This window comes from Loa loa (genome assembly GCF_000183805.2).
Source record: "Loa loa unplaced genomic scaffold supercont3.24, whole genome shotgun sequence".
Taxonomy (NCBI): Eukaryota; Metazoa; Nematoda; class Chromadorea; order Rhabditida; family Onchocercidae; genus Loa; species Loa loa.
In genome coordinates, this window is record NW_018108204.1 from 245,650 (window position 1) to 262,444 (window position 16,795).

Below are 16,795 nucleotides of genomic sequence, written 5' to 3' on the forward strand. Positions count from 1 at the left end.
TGACTTCCACAGTCTGCATTGAAGCAGAAATGAGAAATTTAATCAAAATCTTACTATTTGTGCTTATTTCCACTGCATAACCACCATTTGATTCAGATGCAGACATTTGTCTGAAACGTTTATAAAACATAAAATGAACAGCATTTTTCTTTGAAAGGAAGAGTTTTCAAAAAAAGATGGGTATTTTAAAATTTGATTGAAATGATAATTCTGTGGACAGAACAACTTACTCCGAAGTTAAACCATCCGAACTTGCCGTATCGTACACTGGAATTGATAATTAGTTCATGTTATATTTTCGCAGATATTGTACATCATTACACCCATTTAGAAGGATAGCATAATTAAAGCAGTGAACAAAGTAAGAGAAACTAAAACCTAAATGAAAAAAGAGAACGACCCTGACTTTCTCAGACAATAAAAGCATAAAAGGTATAACAAACAGCTCTACTAGAAGTAATCTAGATTAAAGCACTAACATAATTAATAAGATATTGAAAATTGAGAAACATGTTTCCGAGATGTAATTGCAAAAACTTTTTGGGCAAAGTTTCAAAATGAAAGATTCGGAACTTACATTTAATAGGTTCGTTATGGGGGGAATGTACGATTTTACTATGTTCCACATCAAACTCCCTAAAAACTGCTATTGTTCACCAAGAGCATGTTAACTCGTTGATATTTTTAAAAATAGCTCTATTGTAATGTCATGAAGAATAATTTAATCTTGTAACACTTGCCTAGGTAGTATGCCAAAGTATTATGCTACTTGTCATGATCTCTTGGTCTGACCCAAGCATTTGTTCAGTCTAGAATATTTCTACAGTTCCAATCTTTCTCGAAGTTTGGAAGGGTGAAAGTGAAAGTTAAAGCAATAGAAATACTCCTCTATAAGTTGAATAGCTAGCAAGATCCATTAAAATCGCAAACCTTTTCATGATATTCACTCAAAGTTAACAAAATGTCACAAAAACTCACTGGACAGTCCGAACGGTGTGAAAGCTGACACGTCTCTTTACTGTGGTTGTTATTGTCGTCGACAACTCGCCATTGTCAACGTTCGGGTGCTGCTGTGGTTTTAGTATCTGCAAACAATATAATATTATTGCTTACCATGTAAGACCAAACAATTCTCCCTCTTTATCCTAGTCCTCGCCTTCTAAATATCGATATCACGCACCTAATTCGGGGTTGGATAACTTGCTCCAAATTTGAATATATTTCCAAATTTATGACCAATGAAGTTAACTTACAAAACAAATTTCAAAAAAAAGGACCAAGTTATTATTTATAGGTATTACCCTTATCTGTGCTAAAAACATACCGAAGATCTTCGCTCCTTTTCCTTTCTCTCCATTCTTTGGATTTATTCCAATAGACTTTAGCAACGAATGAATATTACCCTGTTTTGGCTGTTTCCAATTCAATATTAACATACATTTCGCGAGAATTTGCAATAAATACATGAACATGTCAAATGCTCGACACTGTTCTTACCCTAACTTCAGAACGGTTCTGGCAACAGGCATCATTCTCAAAGTCAAGATAGATTTTACTGTGAATCCAAGAGAATCAATAATTACTGTCCGAATCCTATGAGCGATCTACCCACTTATTATCATGTATGAAGTGTTGATGATAATAATATTATAATTTCACTAGTAATCCATATAGTGCAAATTTCCAAAATTCACTCACTATTTCCGACTGGTGACAATGTTTAATGTGTAATTAATCAATCAATCAGTGAAGGAACCACACAATACATTGCTGTAAATTAAACGTAAACTTCCCCATACATGCCCGACAAATCAACTCATACGTGTCCACCACGTAAATCCAACGTACGTTACCACCTTCTTCTCAAACACAAAATTAGCGCCAAATAAAAATTTAAATTATGATAAAAAGGCGTCCACAAAGGACACTGAATGTTGCAACGCAAAAGCCAAATGTTTAGTCAGGACAGGTACAGTGGAGGGAGGGAAGGGGGAGGAGGTGATAGGCGAGCAGGAAGGGTAAGATGATTATTAAAATTATTAGATTATTGTCTCTAAGTTTTTAAGATAGTGAGGATGGGAAAGAGAAGTAGGCAAAATTAAAATTTCCCCACTTGTTATATTCGGGTAATGACAAACCATCCATAAACGCAGTCATCCCAACTTGACAGATTAGCCATTTTTATCGCGAGTCGAATGTCAAAATTTCTGCAGTTTACCAACTTACTTGTGTCCTGTTGATTTATTCGAAATATTAAGCGAATTCGTACAACGCAAGAAAATCTCTAAGAACCTCTGCCTAAGACACGATTTTTCATTTCGTTACCGTTTTTTGCATGAATAAGTATCACAGAGGTAAGGTGAAGGTTGGTTCCTGTTGGCTGCTGGGTAGGTTGGGTTTTTGCGAGTTGATTGGGAGTGAGGAGGGGAGGGGGGGGGGATGTCTTTGGTGTTCGGGCGTGTCAACAGCTTGTTTTTGTAGTACTGCTTTGCTCATGAAATTCGAGGCATTCACTCAAACTATACCTTGCCGTGAGAATCATTTCACCTGCACGAAACAATTGGAATAATACGAACCTGTTGAGGTGTTTCTTGTATCTTACAGAAACATCTCTTTCCATAATCTCTGCGTATTGTTGCGTATACATGAATTTTCAGGTTTTTAGATTAGAATGAAGCAAAATCAGTTCGTCTCCTCTTCAGCGAGGAAGGCTCGTAAGGCTCATTTCAATGCCCCTTCTCATATTAGGAGGAAATTGATGAGTGCTCCTTTAACCAAAGATTTGCGTAACAAGCATGGGATCCGTTCAATACCGATCAGGTAAATTATGTGACTAAGTTTGAGCCTGAGCTTGATTAGCCAATCAAATAAAAGGAAAGGAGAGGCAGGTCACGTAGGCCAGCATATCAACTGCAACATCATCGGCGTAATAAAAAATATACAACATTAAACTCCACTGAGTGTTTCTGTATTTTCTAAGGGGATTTTTTCTCTGCTTTTGTTTTGCGATTAATGGGCTGAAGGAATTTCTGATGTTACAGAATAGATGATGAGGTCACCGTTACTCGAGGACATTACAAAGGAAACGCTGGACGCGTAATGCGTGTTTACCGTAAGAAATTCGTTATCCACATTGATAAAATTACTCGTGAAAAAGCAAATGGTTCTACGGTACATATTGGAATCCATCCGTCCAAGGTTTCTTTTTTTTGTTTTATTGTTTTTGTAACAGTCTGAACCGTGATATTTTTTACTAATGCTGCATTCTAAACTTCTAGGGAAGAAGTCACATAATTGATAGTGAGGGATTAGTTTCATACTAATAGTACTCGTAAATTATCCGAGGATAGCTATGCTTGTCCTTGTTGTCGTAGATTGCTTCAAAATCAATATTCTCTTCGCAGCTAAGGTCTTTTTTATATAGATTTAAACAGCTTGTAATAGGCAGTGTGTAGTTATTTTCATATGTACGGTATAATCGAAGGCCGCTTAGGGCAACACTGTCGCGTTGATTGGCGAAAACCCATGGTTTAAGTCCGTGCAACCCGATCAGTGGGTGAGATAAATCTTATGATTGGCATCGTGAGCATTTTTCAGCAACTTAGTGAACGGTCGCACCTTATGCAATCACAGCCTAATTTTGTACAGCTTTAAGGTGGCACTGACAAAACTAAAGATGGATAAGGATCGCCGAGCGATGATTGAAAGAAAAGCTGCTGGACGAGCACGTATAACAGGCCTGTTGAAGGGTAAGCATACCGATGAAACCATTTCGGAGGAGAAAAACGTTTAAGAAACTATTGCAAGTGATTCGACCTGTCACTGTTCACAGTGGGAAGTCGGAACACTTGCATAGTTTCTCGTTTTTGGATATTTTTCACTGTTTTATGGATGTTATTGTTGCTTATTACAGCGTTCAGTAAAATTTCTTATGTAGCTTATGAAAGCGATATAGCTCCAGTAGTGTTTATTTTTGTCCGTCGATCGATATATTATCAGATGCGGATGATGCTGTAGAATTTGCTGAAACAGATTGACGAATTATCGGGTTCCAAGATCTGTTTAAAATATTCAACTTCCTTATTCTTGGAGATAGTGAATTCACCAAACAACTTTTTAAACTGAAACTGTTTGTGCGCGTATGATGTGGCGCATGGGATACCTGTGCTGTAATTGGTATCAGTCATTGGAAGAAGGTCTGTCGAAAATTGTTCCAGATTTGCAAATGGCGAAAGCTAAAAAAATTTCGATTAACATTTCTCTAATAATGTAAACACCATTGATTTCAATGCTGAAGTTACATATAATGTTTTCACACAAATCGAAACGAACGAAATATAAAATTTCCAGATGATTCAGAACGAAACATAAGTATCTCAAGTAGAATATGAGATTTAACTGTTTTAATAACAAATGTATTAGGTTGTGGTACAAGGTGGTTTGGTTTCACCATCCTTCTAACCATCACTTTGAGACATCATAAAGAACATGAATTTAAAAGTAACGACCGCCACTGTTAGCGTTGTGTGACTATTGCTGACAAGGAAAAATTTTTCGGAATTTACTATAGTTTGGAGCTTTATTCGCATTCCTTCAACGTTATGTAAGAAATCCTCTAATAGTTGACAGAATTCAGCACTCTTATTTGTAAGCGTTATTTTATTGAGCACACTTTGCACATAATCCATCCGCACTATGGCCTGAAATCTCTATACTTTTTCTCTGGAAGAAAATTACTAGTACGCATTTCCGTATATGATAAATTCAGAAGATTTCGAGCTGTTACAGCAATCACAAAAATGATAACTTACGTCTTGTAGACTGGAGTCAACTTCGGTTAATCCATAGTATCGGTTCATTTCAAACTTGGAGGACTCTTGGAGTTCAACATTCTAAATCAGACATATTTGTCTTTACCGGACAGATACAGTGGACAAGTGATGCAAGTGGCAGTTACTTTAGAGAAGCTTACACATGAAATCAAATATATTTGAATTGTAAAGGAACTTGAACAGATCTGAGTTCTCAATTCATATAGATTTCAGTAGTTGGGAAGGTTTTCCCTGATTGAAACCAAATTGAGGAATGGGATTACTTCGGAAGAGTAGGATCCACTGAGACTGCTTTGAGATCCATCGGTCGGTCCAAGACAACAGGACTCTGGTAACTGAAGAAGCATATTTTACCATGAAATACCATTTACCATACTTTTAGGAAAAATATGCTGTAAATTGTTAGTGTAGTGAGGATAACGATACTGCTACATTTTGGGAGTTTGGCTCTCAGGTTGTCATTAATTGCTAAGAACTCTTGAGATCTGTCGAGTATCTGTCGAGTAGTGGTACTTCATCTCATTCAGAGTTCCTTCTACATTCACCTGCTCGTAGTCATTATCAGCCCATCGATTATAGTAAGCTCTATCCATTTCTTTTGTTCTTCTTTAGCTGAGATCACTATAAAAGGCATAAAGGAAATGCTGGCATTAATGGCAAACTGCAAAATACGGGTGAAGTATAGAAGAATTCTGCTACTAATGGCACACGACCACATTTTAAGCGATAAAGAACCGCAGGTTTGCAGAATTCCTGGCAGTTCGTTCGTGAAAATTATGTATATATATATATATATATATATATATGATATACATAAATAGTTGAGTGCCTTCTAACGGTTGAAAACAGAGGTCACAAATGAACCGACCAATTTCCCTAGATTATTTAAAATAACCAATTCAGAGTTTTAGATTTCAAAATAATTTCTGCCCGATCATTTATGTAATGGAACTGCCACTTCATCCAACTTGAAATTCAGACCAACTAACTGTAAGCCACTGTTACTAACCCAACCGCACATCAACATTTTTACTAAAATAACTAATAAGTAACATTCACCAAACATTTTTATACAAAGTGTGGTACTGAATTCCATTTCTTTATAAAATGGATAAAAGCAGAGTAAAAGTCGAGCACATACATTTAATCGTATTCAAACAGCTTTCAACCTGTTTTACAACAGACATACTAAATATGTGTTATAGCAACAGTCATTAAGAATAAAAACAACAAAAAACTGGCATACAAGCAGCTCATATATTCAAGTGTTCGAGGGATTATAAAATAATGTTTATAGAATGCAACGTTCGTTCATTCTACAAAAATAAACAACTATTAGATGATGACAAAACAATAATGACACAGGTCGAGTCATTACTACCACAATCTCAATTACACCGGAAATGTGACAGATCGAAAACAAGAAAGCGGCGTAGACAATATAATTTGAAAAAAACGGATATCTTCTACCGTAGTATAAATTTTTGGTTTATGATAAAACATCATGAGCGCAGAAATTTTTGACGAAACGAAATAAAATAAACATTTAGTTACATCTTAAATTAGGAAATCTTAGAATACAGTTATTTCACTGCTAGCCACTGCTTCATCGACTGAAACTGGCGCATTAGATGTTATGCAACTTTTGTTAACCACAAATCATTAAGAATACCGGATATTTTAAAAGTTGATCCACCAAAAGGAATGTAAATTAACAATTTGGAAAGCACAGTTTGAAGATAAAAAAAGATAAAAGTCGTAAGAGGAAAATGATGTGCTGCCTTCTGCAGTCTCCAGAGCTATCAATACAAAAAATGAGACAGATTAGGGTAGAATATGGAAATAGCGAAAAAATAATTTAAATGCATAATGCAATAAAAGGAATTAATAACAATGCGACAAATCTTCTTTCGTGATTTAATTAAAAGTAATAGTAGAACAAATGAATTCCACAAGTCAAAAAATTGTGACGTGGCTTGACAATTAGCAAAATAAAACGCTAATCTAAAATATATCTTGTTATTTGCAGATTGAAAACGAATGTGACATTTTAAACTTCGCAAAAATATTTGAATGCTGCTCCTTAATTTATCGTTTTATTATTCTCCAATCTTTCCGTGGTATTTCCTGGAAATACCTAATTTTATTAAAGAACAATTTGTACCAAATAATTCCAACAAAAGAACACAGTGCAACAGCGATGTAATATCCATCCACGGCCAGTTCGCAAACATTTCCTTTCGCTGTGCATTGATTCATTGACAGTTCAGTATTGCATGAACCAAGAATGCTGCAAAAGATTATCTAAACATTTCAGATTTTGAATGGAAATAATGAAATAAAAACAACTTATTCACAATAAACAAACTAAAGTGGATGTAAAGCGTCTCGTTCATTGAGCAATTATTTTCTGTAGTCCTCAGTTACCGTCTGACGGACGAAATACTGAATTATCCTAGGTTCTAATAATATTCTGATGCATTGACGTTCCTATTTTATCGGTTAAATTACATATATATGAGTGAAACTTGATGGAAAATAGTAATGCTTATTATATGTAAACTATTCGAAGGATTTCGAAGATCCTAATATGTTTGAGTAAATTCGAAAGGATATATAAAATCCCGTAAATTTCAATGGGAAACTAAACTGTGCCGAAACTTACGTTTTGGTCCCTCTAACAACACAATTTTTAAAAGTGAAATGGTCTGTAAGCGAAAGAATAAGTGTAACGGGCCAGTTGCCGCCTAAATTACTGAGTGTGTTGAGCAAAGTCATATACGTGCCTCCAATTGCTGGATCTGATACCTGGGCAAAGAATGCCATAAGTGATACGAACATGCTGTAGGATGCTACCTAAAAATCATCGTAATTAACGAATTGGAAAAAATTATTCCATCCGAATCGTTATCGGCTTACAGTGTAACTTTGAAATAATGCATTCCAAATTCCACCTCATTTTGTTAGTATATAGCTCGTAAGTGGTACGAGAGAAAATGAAGTTCAAGGAAGACAATCAATCATAGTTATGATTTCCTCAGTCGCTACCAACTCATTCGAAAATATTATAATTGAGACATTTAAAAGAGAAGGGAACTACTGTTTCCTTTTTGTGAGAGAAAAGGAAACACTCTCTGTTTCACCTCTTGTAAGAGACTAGACCGATTTCTTTAAACCATGTTGCAGAATATATGGAGTCCTGTTAGGAATATCCACAAAAAATTTCGGTGAGCCAGTAACATATTCAAACACGCTCAGCGTATGCTGAAGTCTTTTTGAAAATTTTGCACAAAAATATAACATGGTAACATCTTGACCTGATGGAAGCAGTATGCTACGATCCAAACGGCATAAAGCAACACTGGGAAGTTCTCAGAGGACAGTGAAGGTGTGCACCAAATCATTGCTGCAAATACTCCACTCAAGAATATCCTGAAAATTTTAGAAGTACATAAATATTCAGTTGTAAAAAATTTCATGGGATATCACGTCAATGAAATCATTCTGATGATTAAATAACTTATGTATACGAAGCAAATATATGATGAAAAGGTGAACTATTTAGCCGACATTAAATGTAATGTCCAAAACAAAAAAATAGTGAGTATCAATGTTACATCAAACAAAAGTCCAACCAACCTATAAGGATAGGCAAGAAGAAAAATATTCAGAGGTCGTGGACCGGCTATATATTTGCCAACTACCCACGGCACCAATATCTGAAATATGTTCAAAAAGAAAGGGACGTAACATCGTTTTACAAATATTTAACTGCTGAAGCGTTCGAAACGAACCTGCAGAGGTATCAAAAATAGAGCAATACTGGAGAGCTTATCCTTCGGCATACCCATACTAATTAACTTTAAACTCGTGATGCCATCGGTAGCCGCAAATGCGAACTGGAAAAACAAAAACCGAATGACTAAAAATGTTCTGAGATTCTTTTCTTTGGGAATTACTTTATCTAAAGAGATCAATTTTTAAGCAAGAAGTTAATAAATCCATCTTGCAATGCACAAATATTTTGTACCTTTCCGGTGAGCAATACGATGACCATCCAGACTACTGGGTTCAGTCGCAAGATCTTCCACAAGACAGCATAAGTTTGGAAGATTCCTAGCTCTAGCTTTTCATTCTTATTATCAATATCATCCCTGCAATAATAAATCAGTGAGCAAGAACCCGAAAGCTTTTTTCAATCAATAAGAATAGTAGTTCTTACACTTGCGTAAACAACAGTCTTGGAAGTATGAAATTCTATCATAACAATTTCTATCATAATGTTACTCTTACCCATTCTTTACTAATCTGATTCCAGCAAAACCGTACAATTCTAACCCTTTCCTGACTAGGACTGGATTTGATTGTTCCCACTTCGTAAATATAATGCTCCTTAAATCTTGTGTAAAAAAGCAAAATAGGAAAACTAACTTATCTGCGATGGAATGATCAACTTCTTTTTTGAAAACGAGTACCAGTGTTGTCGTGATCAGAAATACCCATCCCCAGAAAAATATGAAACCTGCAGAAAAGGTAGGAACGAATTTTGAAAATTCGGAATTTTGTACTAAGTGAATTGTTTTGTTTAAAGATACTGCAAACACCAATGTTTGCAAACAAAATGCACAATATGCCATCAGCAACTGCAGAGTGATAAACAGGTAAAACAATAAGAGTACGAAAAGTATGATAAAAGCAGGATACATTCTAAGAGGGGTAAATAGAACGACGGCCAGACAACTACTCAAGCGAATGAACAACTAACTCTGATCCTACACTTCGACTTTGCTGAATAGCTACAGCACTCCTTTGTTTTGGTTTTTTCACTGCATTCCGTCCGTCTAGTAGGACCACATAATTATTTTGCTACTGAGATCAATTTAATTCTTTTCCTTATTATGCGTTTTGAGTATAGCATAGAATCTATATTACTAACAGGTTATGCGGCTGTCGTTATAGAGACTAATTTTTTTTGGATGAGAAACAATGCAGTTTGGAAAGTCAGATAAATTCATACTGCAGTGCAATATAGCCCACTTTATTGATGAACAATAATGGAGAAGCAACCACTAAAATAAGTGGAACCCATGTAAAGTACTCAGCCATCCAATCAGTAAGAAAAAAATCCAAAATTTTTGAAACCATAAACAAGAATGAAATATAGCACATACAACTGATAGTTGCTAGACTAATTAATGACGTGAACATGAGCAGGTCAAGAATTTTTCTGTTGTTTCTGAAATATATTTCAAAAAATCATGAAGAGCACATCTAATCTAGACAATCGTTGCTTTAAATATGCGAATAGAATGAACGATGGTATCTTTAATTTTATAATTTTTTTGTTCAAGTTTTTGCACTAGTCGAAATGTCTAATACTACTGACATCATTATTCATGATGTCATCAATATTGCCAATCTGGTTACACTTTTAGAGCACATATTTCAGAAATTTGAACAAATTAAGCTAAGAATCATTCAGGAAGTAGACTGGGTGACCAAAATAAAAAGGGAAAATCCAATTTATTTAGGAGCAGAGATTCATGATAAAACCAGGGGATACGTAACACAGAGCAAAATGGCGAACAGCAAAGTAGCAACAGAGACAGTGGCAAGGAAAAGTGGGTGAATAACGGGGAAGTGACAAAGACATGAAAGCACCAATCGAGAATAAGCAACAGGTCCTGAGAATTGAGAAGCAATCAGCTCCAAGCGACAAATTGAATTCCATTCTATCATTATTCACAGTCTAAACTCAGATTGAGGAAGTGGATGCGCAAATCTATCTAATTCAGTAGAAGGAGTTAGAAGGCCAGCTTTTAAGGCATAAACACCATCTGTTGGCCTTCCTCACCGAAAACTTCTGGCTAGGGTCATAGTTCCTGTCACCCATCCATTGGAGACAGTGACGGTGTGCCACCAGCAGCTAACGACAGTAACGATAACGCAACCCAAGGATCCCAAGGAGTGGTCGGCTCAACTGCTATAAACTTAACGAAGGGAAGGAGGCCGATAACAATGCACCTCTACAGCGATATACGACACCTCCCCTCTCTACTCGTACTTCTGCTCTGTGTTGTTACCACAACTGTTATGATCCAAGGACATACCGCCGGTCAGTTTGTTTTTCTAGTTTCTTCAAATGACCTATTCCCTCTTCATAAATATGATTCTTAAAATATGCCAATCGTTCTCTTCTACACTACATGCATAGTCTGACGCATTCTCTCTTCTTATTACTGTTATCCAGTGTAACCTATTAATTACTACTCCTTAGTAATTTTAACTTCTCCCCTGGAAAAAGTTCGATGACGTTCGACTTCTAGTCTTGATTTTTCCAATCTAATGAACTGAAATATAATTAGTTTTTCGTCTTTTATTCCATAAATTCTCCGTTTTTCTACTAATAGAAAACTTACTTTAATCAGATATCATCGCAAAGACATGTTATTAGTCGGAGTCATAGTCATCTAACTATCCCTTATGACATGAAAGCTAGTGTACACTCTCTTTCTTCCTGAACTGCTAACTTTTTTAGAACCCTTACAGGTAAAAAAAAACTTTTGTTTTTTTACATTTGTCAAAATGGTGTATTTTTGACTATAACTACGTCCATCATTTTTTCAATGGCATCAAAAAAAGGGACATGAGAAATTTAAAGGAGCACATATTACACTGGACAACTGTAAATCGGAAAAGCTTCGCGAGCTTGTATTAGAAACAATTGGTCTCTTTCCTCACCAATACAGCTACCAGGCAAGGTACATGAAAGAGCAGGCTGAAATTCGTTTTGGCAACTGGTGGTCAGCTGTTATTATTGGTGATCGAGGTGGCTATGGCATGAGTGCTGTTTATGATCAATACGCTAACACAAGGTAAGTGCGATGAAATATTGTTTGTAGTACCTTATATTCTAACAAGCTATACAATATAAATAAAAGCGAAATTGTGTTATTCTAAGTAGTCGTTTTCGCAACTATTTTTTGCTTAAAAACGTTCGTTTGGATTCCTTATGTTAGCCATCAGTGAGCAACGTTTCTCTTGAAAAAAAATGACTTGACAGTGTCGAAAAAGTACAAGTTTTCCTAATTTAGATGATGTCGTACAATTCCTGATATAATATTTTTGAGAAAGTAGACAGTATATTCAATCATATTTTCTCGAAACCTGATGACAACGCGAGAGTTTCGACTGAAGTCGATTCCCTAACACAAATGACATTTGAGCGAATAGTCAAGAAAAGACTGATTGACCTACTCCTTGTGTTAAAAGTCATGGTCACAAAAGCGCAAATTTTTGTGATAAAATAATCTAATATCAGAACTTTTCGCGCATTTCCCTTTTTTCCTTAGCGAGTTTCTATTAGTCCCAAATTATTAATAGTAAAGTTGAAGTTTACTGCATTACTTGCATCTTGGCTGAAATTGATGACTTCTAAGGAGTAAGTTACCAGTGGAACCACAATTAAAAGATTCAGTAATTCAGAACTTCAACGTTAAATAGTTCTCTCAAAGCCTCCATCACTTTACTGCTCGTTAAATTGTTTTTTTTGCATTACTACATTCTATATTATTTACAGCTGCGAGCTGAGGATTTTCGATACATTCTATTGGATAGGACGAACAAGCTAGCCGGTGGTATAACTGATGATAATCAGTGTAAAACACATTTTCATCAAGATTCTCTATTATGAACATATGATTCCTTTTGAACTACGTTATTTGCTATTTTATAAATATTCTCCTCAATTCAAATTTAGATATACCAATGTCATTCATTCTCTTCTTTTTACCAGTGAAAGATACCACTTTTTATTGTCTTTTATTAATTAAAATGAGGAAAAATTGCAAAATGCCACGCTCTGAAAGGGAGCGGAAACTAGTTTAATTTTGACGTCTATTTCCGTTTCGCTTTAGGCATTCCTGTACTCTTACTGATGTGAGCAACTTACTGAATGTAGAAAAATGATGTTAACACTTTCATGTAAATTGATCTTTCATAGTCATTTTTTCGAATAAATTGATCTTTCACGTTTTGAACGAGAAAAGGCGATTGATAAAACAAATTTTTTGATTCAATAAATGACGCAAATGAATTGCACTAAAATGAATCATATGAAGTCATTATTTCATGTTCACCCCAATCGTGAATGAAGGATTCCATTTGCTACCTATACTGAAGATCGAAATTTTGCCACATTGCGAAAAAAATTAAGAATTAAGAATCTTTAAAATCCTCATTCACTCGAGTTGTAGGCCATTCACTATGAATAACCTATCCACAACTTTTATATTGAAAATATTCTCAATTGAAGCAGAAACATAAGTAGCATAAGTAGCAAACGTCTTAATCAGATTTACTCTCATCCGGAACTGTAAATGATAACACATTTGTTCCAGTTTTCTTCGTTGCTTGTGCATTTTCGTTCGTAAAAAACTCAGCAATTAAACTAATTGTAAGGAATGTGAAATTAATTGCAAGAATCCGGAAAATCTATATATAATTTTTTCTTATTAGAAAAAATCCAGATGATTACGCAATTTCAAAATTTTGTCACATCATTCAATGCAGCCCAAATTAGAAACATAACTCAAACACTGATTATCTTCAAGGATAAAGAGGTAGTGGAAGATGCGCAACAATAATTACCATTGTTATAGCAATGTACTAACTGAATTTAAATCATAAAACTTATAAATTGCATTTACAACTGAAAATGCGTACATTATATCAATCAAAAACAGGAAGGAACTAACCGGACAAGTTTACTAAGCCAAATGGTTCCGGCTTATTGCGGAAGAAACGATTAGCAAAATCGGGTGAATCGAGCGTCAAAAACATGACATTCCCCAAGAAAAAGCCAACTGTTTGACCGGCTGCATTACAAGTCGATGCATGTCCGACATTTTCCCTGTGATATTAACACTGATCTGGTTAAACTCAAACAAAATCAGAAAAAAAGCTTTTTCAGTCATTCTAACAGTAATGCTACTGTAAGCAAACACATTCATACAAGGAAACCTCGTAACAGAACACGGATGATGCAGAACTATTACGCATAACAATATTAATATTTTGTAATTTCGAATTATGAAAAATATAATCTAATGTGCAACAAATAAAAGGATGGATACATTTTCTTGAATAAAAACCAAAACATATGTTTCTAATTTTGTGCAGTTTAACTAACAAATAAGATCAGAGTAACACAAAATTGCAAGTAGTCACCTAGAAAGCATGGTAAGCGCCCAGCCATCCACAGCTATATCCTGCGTAGCAGCAAGGAAATTCAATGGTAGAAATAAAAACATCAATAACAGCACATTTGGTGGCTTTGAATCTGAAAGAATTACAGTACAGTTTAATGAGCTAAATATGTACTATCCAAACACGAGAATTTTTCTGATTCCTCTTCCTGTACATTCCCCACTTTAAAAGTATAACAAACAAGCTTGCCTGCACCACCATCACCCATAATTTCAGAAACTCGATACGATAATAGAAGCATAAAAATGCCAATAAGATACTGACATGGAACCATCCACGATTTCCGACGACCTATACGTCTCCAGTAAACTGAATCCACAATTGGTGCCCAAAGCAATTTTACGCTGGAAAAAAAAAAAACAATCTTTGCAAAAAATCCAGTCATTGCAAACCTTTGCAAGTAAAGCTTAACAAGGTTTTTTGGCGGTCAAAACAAGGATCGAACGCTTAGCAAATGTAGTAGTAGTTTCTTTTCTTTTTTTTTAACAAGTTAAAAATTTTCGTTCATCTATCCCTTCCCATCTGCATTAGTTTATTCACATGCATACACGTTTTAAAGCAAGGAAATATACTTCGTCAAATTCTGACATTATTTCACTTCTTGTACCTCCATACCCTGCCACAGTGAAATTTCTAGGTCAGCCCCTCTATAGCAATTCTGCTTATACATTAAAAGCTCATCAGGAATATCAAAATGTCTGCTTTTATGACGAAATTTATCAGGGAAGTGCACTTCTCTATACTGCATTAACTGAGTCATTTAAAACAGAATGGGTAGCAAGTATATGCATATGTATATATATATACCTGAAAGGCCAATATGCAAATGAAAAAACAGCTTGCTGACCATATGACACATGTTTACTGGACAGTACAAGTGGAATGGCTGCGATTAAACCTAAAGGGATGCCCTGCAGCAAATAGAGAAAAGTTAGAAGGCATAATGATCCGAAATCTCCTTGAAATATTTTCCTGACACGGCCCAACCATGACAACGGTAAATCTCCTGATGGACTCTGAAAATGAAACTATTTCATTGTTTGTACTGATTCCCTTTAAATAAAAAATCACTATACAATGATAACATAAACTTCGGTAAATCCGTTCTTAAATGGCATGTTCTTTATCGATTAATAAATAAATTCTCAAGTAATAAACAAGTGAGTACTGCATTGATTTGACAATATAAAAAAACTGAATTCTCATTATTATCAAAAACAAAACAGTATGAAGTACCGAAAATAGTAACTATTCAATCCATCTCATATCACTTTCATTTTTAAACACTGCACTCAGTCCCTCCAAGTTTAGTGATGGATCGCGTTTTTGTGAGTTTGTACAAATTGGAATGAATTTCACGAAAATTTATATATAGATATAATTAGGAAGAAAAAAGATAACAGTAACAATGACAAAAACTATCTAAAATTACTATCATAATGGTGGAATATTAGATCTCTCGGAGAGGGAAAAAATATCACTATTACCTCGTCTAGTTTCTTCATCTCATCAACTTCATCCCCTGAATTGCTGGTACCTTCTGTGGTAAGCCCGCAGGTCTGTCGTTTGAGTCGGTACCGTACATGAGGAATGCTGGTGGGGGGTATGAAGCCTGATTCCGTAGTTATAATATCATCCGTCCTTTCGCCCATATACTCAAAAGCTTCATTTCGATGTCCAATTAGCACTTCCTCTGCCATACTGATTGAATTTCAGGAAATTTCTCCGGAGTAGTTCCACACCGGTCTAATTTTCCCCTTCTGAATGTACGTGCGGTATCAAGACGGATGGGATAGAAGTCCTGCAATGACTACAGCGCTGACTACAAAATTGCAAGGAAGCCCTCAGAGAACTGCAGACAGTCCACGCAGAATACATGGCCCCGTCACAACGCCCAAACCTGCCCTCACCATAATGCAATGTTCCGCTGCGGTATACTTGCGGCTGTTGCAACCCGATGACTGATGATCAAGTCATTATTACCGGATGATGTCCTAAGTTAAATAATCGAATAGCTCCGTCTGTGGATACCGAGTGCCTTCAAGTTATTCTGCTGATGTCACCTAGTTTTACGATTTATGATCAAGTAAATGATCTTCAAAAGCTAAACTGCTTTTCGGTGTGTCGACTAACTTGCAAATCTAGCTGAAAATTGAAAAAATCCGCACGGAAGATAGTTTGTGGTCATGAACAGTTCCCACAAATTTAAAACCCAATAAGTATCATACTTGAAAAAAATAGAATTTGGAAATTGAGTTTAAAAGTTAAAATTACAAATCAAATTAAAACGTTCCACTGAAGTTGCAGAAAATCAAAAAAACCTCACTTCTTAGCAAACAAATTTGAAGGGCCTAAAAGTAAGTGGTGTTAATAAAATCATTTGCTTATTATTTACTTGGCTTAGATGAGACAGAGAGTGAAGTTTAATGAGTTTCTCTAATTGGAAACTGGAGATTGGTTTCGCGTTTGTTGTGATCTCCGTCTGATCATTTTACAATTTAGTAAAATAGTAAATGCTTTTCAGCTCGGCCAATCCTTCAGAGGATGGTCTAATATCAACACCTGATCCCATGTTCGAATCCTTTTCTAAAAATGAAACCACTTGCTGCTCAAGGCGAAATTGGCAGTTCAGTACCGCTCGTTTTATTTGCTGGTTTAATATGAAACTGATAAGATGGAACGAAAGGCTTCGACTT

General features: G+C 35.5%; 4 protein-coding genes across 4 annotated transcripts in view; 1 reads left to right on the forward strand and 3 right to left on the reverse strand.

Moving 5' to 3' along the window:
• The window catches only part of LOAG_16862 (hypothetical protein), an 8,064-nt gene extending 6,650 nt beyond the window's left edge, over window positions 1-1,414 (reverse strand). Inside the window, exons 1-3 of the mRNA XM_020449520.1 lie at window positions 1,325-1,414; window positions 979-1,085; window positions 578-636 (exon numbers count right to left, since the gene is read on the reverse strand). Coding sequence (XP_020306942.1) covers window positions 578-636; window positions 979-1,085; window positions 1,325-1,357 — 199 coding nt within the window. The 5' untranslated portion in view covers window positions 1,358-1,414. The remainder of the gene's footprint in view (window positions 1-577; window positions 637-978; window positions 1,086-1,324) is intronic.
• A 1,039-nt stretch (window positions 1,415-2,453) lies between these two features.
• LOAG_06690 (60S ribosomal protein L26) lies at window positions 2,454-4,011 on the forward strand. Its single transcript, XM_003142226.2, has 3 exons — window positions 2,454-2,820; window positions 3,042-3,198; window positions 3,656-4,011. The coding sequence occupies exons 1-3, from the start codon at window positions 2,672-2,674 to the stop codon at window positions 3,791-3,793; spliced, it is 444 nt and encodes a 147-aa protein (XP_003142274.1). The 5' UTR covers window positions 2,454-2,671; the 3' UTR covers window positions 3,794-4,011.
• On the reverse strand, window positions 3,996-5,459 carry LOAG_06691 (hypothetical protein; the record flags this gene model as incomplete). Its single annotated transcript, XM_020447213.1, has 5 exons — window positions 5,378-5,459; window positions 5,096-5,167; window positions 4,812-4,892; window positions 4,566-4,700; window positions 3,996-4,235 (listed from the first exon to the last, which is right to left on the reverse strand). Exons 1-5 carry the CDS (start codon window positions 5,423-5,425, stop codon window positions 3,996-3,998), a joined length of 576 nt encoding a protein of 191 aa, XP_020302533.1. The 5' UTR covers window positions 5,426-5,459.
• A 458-nt stretch (window positions 5,460-5,917) lies between these two features.
• LOAG_06692 (hypothetical protein) lies at window positions 5,918-15,799 on the reverse strand (the record flags this gene model as incomplete). The annotated part of the gene is made up of 12 exons (XM_020447214.1): window positions 5,918-7,122; window positions 7,498-7,688; window positions 8,150-8,264; window positions 8,472-8,551; window positions 8,627-8,731; window positions 8,863-8,986; window positions 9,264-9,354; window positions 13,589-13,743; window positions 14,061-14,172; window positions 14,289-14,443; window positions 14,907-15,115; window positions 15,587-15,799. 12 exons carry the CDS (start codon window positions 15,797-15,799, stop codon window positions 6,921-6,923), a joined length of 1,752 nt encoding a protein of 583 aa, XP_020302534.1. The 3' UTR covers window positions 5,918-6,920.
• Between the last annotated feature and the right edge of the window lie 996 nt (window positions 15,800-16,795).

Excerpts from the sequence above, each read along its gene's own strand:
- LOAG_06690 (XM_003142226.2), top strand. The coding sequence starts at position 2,672 with ATGAAGCAAAATCAGTTCGTCTCCTCTTCAGCGAGGAAGGCTCGTAAG. Across the intron at positions 2,821-3,041 it reads ATCCGTTCAATACCGATCAG|AATAGATGATGAGGTCACCG; the intron begins GTAAATTATGTG and ends CTGATGTTACAG. Across the intron at positions 3,199-3,655 it reads TTGGAATCCATCCGTCCAAG|GTGGCACTGACAAAACTAAA; the intron begins GTTTCTTTTTTT and ends TACAGCTTTAAG.